General features: G+C 36.7%; 1 protein-coding gene across 2 annotated transcripts in view; it reads left to right on the top strand.

Annotated features, from left to right (window-relative positions):
• Positions 1-6,000, top strand: part of LOC104608172 (uncharacterized) — a 112,611-nt gene continuing 106,611 nt past the window's right edge. For both annotated transcript variants that reach the window (XM_019199574.2, XM_019199575.2), the window contains exons 1-2: positions 1-201; positions 570-845. In XM_019199574.2, coding sequence (XP_019055119.1) covers positions 751-845 — 95 coding nt within the window. In that variant the 5' untranslated portion in view covers positions 1-201; positions 570-750. The remainder of the gene's footprint in view (positions 202-569; positions 846-6,000) is intronic.

Genomic DNA, 6,000 nt, shown 5'->3' with positions numbered 1-6,000 from the left:
ACTGAGAAGAAAAGAATGATTCAAAATTCTCGAAGCCAAAGGCCTTGCGATGCGAAAGTAGTGGCAAGGAGATCCATCGCTGTTTGTTTCTTGTTTGACAGCTTCTGGATCGTCTTGTGCACTGCAACAAATCCCATTGCAAGATAACAAACAACAATATCACTTGTCTCAATTCTCAAATCTCATTTCTTATATTATCAGGCAAGTTTTTACATGTTCGATCATTTAAATATTCACTGTTGTTTAATAACAGAACTATCTTAATATATTTTTGAATTGATTTTTCTTCGAAAACCCTAACTGGTAGGCAACGTTGCACTGTTTTGGTTTTCTACGAGTTAATTATAAGGATGTTTACTTCAATTTCTCTTCGTATACCGGATTTGGTGGGGCGTCGTTTTAGTATCTCTGTTGCGTGATGTTCAATTTAATTTATTAATCCATTTGTAAAACTATGCATTTCTTCGAGTGAAAGTGTGACCAGCATTGTTTTCACTTGTTTCATTATAATTTCATAGCGTTGGGACAACGCCATTCGTTGATCTATATGCTTCAAATGCTGTTTTCAGTTGGGCCTTTCAGGCTGAGATGTAATTTCGTCGGCTTTGTTCTTGGTTATTGGTTGCCATGTCGATTCTGTTTTGTGATGAGGACGAGGGAATAGAAGATTGTTGGGTTCTGAAGAAATTTGAGATTGGTAGTGCAATCGTTTGTTAAGGTGGTAAGGAATACAGGCACCCTTGTTTTTACATGGCTGACGCAGCTGCAATAGTTGATACCATTGGATCCAGGTTTAGTTCGCTGGAACTCATTGGGAAGGGATCCTTTGGTGATGTATATAAAGGGTATGTACTACATTTCTGATTATTAGTAGATTTATGCTTAATTTGCTGTGACACTTGATGACATATTTCTGAAGGGTGGATATCCATTATTTCTCTGTGCCTGTATGTTTTGCTACCTTATCAATTTGATGGAATCAAGTCTGCTACAGTTTTTCTTGATTTAGATTTACAATGTGTGGAAGTGAGAGTTGACTATGGTGATTAAGGACTGAAATTAATATTGGCGATGAAAGTCTTAATTTATGTCACTTTACTGTTGTTGTATGCAAGTTCAATTTGATTATGTCACAAGCCTACTTATTATTTAGTTTATTCACTGGGAATTCTTGGTCGTGGGGTCTCACTCAAATCTGGGCACTAACTCATTGGAGGGGATCTGGGGATGGGATTAGTTTCTCATGTCTGCTAAGCCACTGTTTTTGTGGGTTCAAAGTCCATTATGGTCTTGAACTTTTAAATATATGTTGCATTGAGCCTATTATATATTTCTTTAACAATAGAACCACTTGTTGGCTGAAAATGGAGAAGGAATAACTTGGAATTTAAGGAACGAGTTCAGAAGGTTCAAATGACTATCAAAAGAAATGATAATTCAAGTCAATTGGGTTAGAAGATCGGCAAACCAATTGGCAGATGGTCTAGCTAAGCAAGGGATTCAGAGACAGTCTATGTATTTGGCTCATTTGTATTATTCTGGGATAAATTAGTCCCTTTGGGTCTGTTGTATCTTTTCACAAATTCTTGTTGTACCTCTTTTGCTTAATTTAAATGAAATATTTTCTGTGTTGCTGATCCAAAAAAAAAAAAAAAAAATTGCACTTCAGATCCTTTAGAATGTGACTGGATAGTTGAAACTGGCATAATGAAAGGCTTTTGTTATCTATTCTGGAAAAAGTAACATGTCTGCGCAATTTGGCTTAATCAATGATCCAGATTTTTCCCATCTTGAAATTAAAGATTAATAACCCTAAATGGATGCTAAATGAGGGAGCATATCTATTGTTTTTGTTAGAAGATACCCCGAGTGGAAAGTTGGGTTTTCTTGCTGAGTTCCTTCATAGTGTTTTTTGACTTAAAGAAAGATTAATTGTTGAAAACTTGAAATCAATTGAAGAGAAGATTGATGATTGGTAGCTACCTTGTCATACACTGTTGGCCTAGCCTGGATAAAGGAGGGTAATGCTAGCTTGACAGCCAACATAAAAACCTTAGTTAATCCAATATGAATATTGAATAAGTATCCTGAATTGTTTTGTGCAATGCTAAGGTGTTCTCTGGATGACATTGTGCTGCACCAGCACCTTGGTGCAGTGTTAAATGGGATTTTTTTTGACAGAAAGAATGGTTATTGATAGAGTACACAGTAGGAATAGATTTGTGTAACCAACTCCAAGAGTTTAATAATGAAACCTTATGAGTAGGGAAGATAAATATAAAGAGTTAAAATGTTATCAAGAAAGAGGATTGGAGTAAAATTACCATGATAAAAACATAAATTTCAAAACAACCATATAGGAAAGTCATCTCACTGTGTATAACATCCTCTTAACTACTAATTGATAAAAAAGGATCCTCTATAGCATTACAGTTATACGTTGTGGGCATGCTGAAATGTACAGGCACTCATTGTATAGGACATTTTCTGTCTTTTTTTTCCCATGGAAATAAAATTACACTTTGCCTTTACTCAAAATATAAACAAATAAACAACATCCTCTAAACTCTTAACTTCACAAGATCAGTTGCCTCCTATTAGTTGATCTTGGAATTTGAGAAGAAGAAATTGCTAGGAATTGATAAGTGAGCCGGAAATGGACATCTGCAGGTTTAAGAAATCCTAAATCAGAAGGTCTAGCAGGGGTTCTATGCATCTTGTAACTTAAATGTAGTTTGACTAGACTGACATCCATTCTGATAGTCTCTTCCCTAAATAGACCCTATTGCCAATTCTCTCTCAAAGTCATCTTTTAGTTGCATAATTGTTAAGGCGTCTAGGTGATTCTAGGCAGCAGTGTGGTCTGTTGCCTAGGCGACAAGAACTTAGTAAAATAAAAAAACTAAATTTTCCCTAGTAACTGACTTTACCTTACAAGTTCAACTAGAACTAATTCAAGAATTACAACCTAGCATGGCACAAGTTCCACCAACGTCAACAATGGAAGAAGTGCTAGAGTTTGTTGAAGAACCAAGGGTAGCAGAACAGATAGAGATTGTGATTCTTAAGCTAGAGATTGAAGGAAAAGTTCCAAATATTGTAGTTGAAATTTTGAATAAGTGAGGGGAAGATTCATCACAATGGCAGGCTAATGAATTAAGTGTTCAAGAAGCTAATGTTATTGATGATTTAACAAAGATGGTTATGGAAGGCTGTGTTTCAGAAATACATTTCTTTCAAGATCCTTTTCTAGGTATATGTGTGGCCCCTACTCTATAGTCCAAGCATGTAGCTACGGGAAGTCCTACTCCTTTTGTCATTGGGGCATATCAACTTTTCGTGCTCAAGTTCTTCAAAACTTGAGGATGAGTTTTTTTGAACCGAGGGAGAATGTTGCAGGAGCTGAAGATTCAAAATTGGAATTCTGAGAGATTTTATGTATTTCTGTATTTTTGGACACTGGGGATAATTTTGTTATTTTACAAATTTTCTGTAGGGTCCAATAATAGGGTTTGATTATCTATTTATAGTTTGTTTATGTTTAAAATTTTGGAGTCATTACATAAGTAGGATTAGAGTTATTGAGTCTTCTTTGAATTGAAATAGGGTATGACAACTTAGTTTGAGTCCTACTAGGATTATTGAGTCTAATAGTTTGACTCCTAGGACTATTATGAGTCTAACAGTTTGACTCCTAGGATTATTATGAGTTTAGAGTTTGTAGATATGTATGGGCGTTTTACACAAAGAGCAATGAAGTTTATTAAGTTTTCTTCAGCTTATGCTAATTATGGTTTTTCCCATACCCTAGAGTGATTCTAGGCATTCTGTAAGTGATTCTGGGTATTTCCTCTCTTCTTTTCTCCCTGCACACACACACATATATCTTCTTGTAATACAATGAGCCCCACCAAGCAAAGTACATATCCCTATCTACATCTCTCTCTCTCTCTCACTCTCCCATTAAATCTTTTATTAGTAACTAGGAATGACCCCCGTACTAAGTACGGGACCATTAATCTGAATTATTTCAATTTTTAAATTATTTATATTAGACATTTAGGTTAGGCTTTTTATTTGATTTAAGAGGCTTACGATGTTTTATCTAGAGAATGACCCCATATTAAGGGGCAACTACAGTATCATTTAATTTGAAATTTACTATTTAACTATAAAAAATTAAATTAGAAAAATTAACATGGGTCTTACATCTTTGTAATTGACAATCTAGTCTGACCTACTTTGTTTGAAGTTCACTATTAATTTATGTTGTTTTTTGTTAAAAGTGTGAGGGCATTTCTGTCTTTTTGTGTTATTTTGTATTTGGGCGCCTATTCAAGGGCACCTTTGTAATTTTGCTTATGAATAAGAAATGAAAAGCCTCTTGGTGTGAATAGTGCCACACCAAGCTCTTCTTGACACTTCCTTCTTCTTATCTTCCTCCTTCTTTTCTTCTCTCGTCAACATCTCTGAACTTTGCAACTTGGTATCAGAGTTGCTCACCATCAAGAAAACTCTCTGCTGCTGGTTGTGACTCGCAGACAGATTTGCTGATGTCAGCACACTGCCGGTTGACATCAGCAGTCCGTACAGTTGGTGGCATCTTCATGGGTCTTTGATGGTTGCTGATTGGCCCTGATTTTAGGGGAATTTTGGTATAAGTTTCATGGTGGTTTGAAGTTGTTTTGGATTTTTCAGATGAAAATTGGCGAAAAATCCAGATCTGGAATTTAGGGCTTGCATGCTTGTATGGTGGATTGGTTGTTTTTGAAACCTCTTGTGTTTGAGTCGTGGTAAACCCCTGGGACTATAGGAAGCAGTCCTGAATTTTTTAGAGCCCTAAAACTTATTTTGGGAATTTTTTTCTTCCCATATTTTGCCACTAGTACCTATTTTTCCTAGTTTTTTTTGCTGTAACTCGTGTCTAACCTTGTGGAAAAGGTTTTGGGAGTTCAGCCGTTGTTGGAAGATTGTGGTGCTGGTCAGAAATTTTTTTTGGAGGGGCTGTGATCAATGGACTCACACAAAGACGTCCGCATACCTACCTATGTTCTTCCGGGAAGCAATGACAATGTTGGAGGACAGATTACTACTGTAAAACTTGATGGGACAAATTTTCTAAAATGGTCATAATCAGCCAAACTTACAATTGGTGGAAGTGGTAAGCTCGGATTTATTACTGGTAAGGAAGCTAAGTCGAACGAAGCCTGAAGATCCACACTATTCCAAGTGGGAGCAGGATATTCTATTGGTGATGCCATGGCTTGTATGCTCTATGCAATCACACATCGCCCGTAACTATATGTTCCTTCCAACAGCTAAAGATATTTGGGACAGACTAACTGCAACTTATTCTCAAGCGAAAAACACTGCTAGAATCTCTCAATTGCGAAGAGAAGCATGTAAAATGCGATAGGGGGAGAAATCAGTGGCCATGTATTTCTCCTCCTTACAATCAATTTGGAAGAAATTGATTATCTTGAGGCTTTGGAGTGGAAAGATCCCCTTGATACTGAATAATACAGGAAGTACATTGAAAAAAATCGAGTTTTCGATTTTCTTACCGGTTTGAATGCTGATTATGACTTCACTAGGCAACACATCCTTAGTGCTGATATTGTGTCACTCTCCACAGCATATTCTCTTGTACAGAATGAAGAGAGTAGGAGGAATGCTATGATGTAAGTGTCTGTAGGTGAGCACACTGCTCTTGTGGCCACAAAGCCTAAGCAGAGTTTTGGTTTGTGAATACCATAAGAAGCCGAAGCATACCAAGGATAGATGCTGGAAACTAAATCCCCACTTGAAACCTGAGAAGTTTAAAACTGGAAAGAAAGTGAATGCTCATGTTGCTACTGCAAGTCACGATTCTCAGACTCACATGCTTGAAAAAAATCCTCCTGCTCTGGCATCTACTCATGACACCTCTGATGTGATGGAAAAATTAAGAGGCATCTTACTCCATCTTGAAAAGAGCGGGTTGCCTACATCTACTGATTC

This window comes from Nelumbo nucifera, chromosome 1 (genome assembly GCF_055504915.1).
Source record: "Nelumbo nucifera cultivar China Antique chromosome 1, China Antique-T2T, whole genome shotgun sequence".
In the NCBI taxonomy this organism is placed as follows: Eukaryota; Viridiplantae; Streptophyta; class Magnoliopsida; order Proteales; family Nelumbonaceae; genus Nelumbo; species Nelumbo nucifera.
This window is presented reverse-complemented; position numbering and strand designations above follow the sequence as displayed.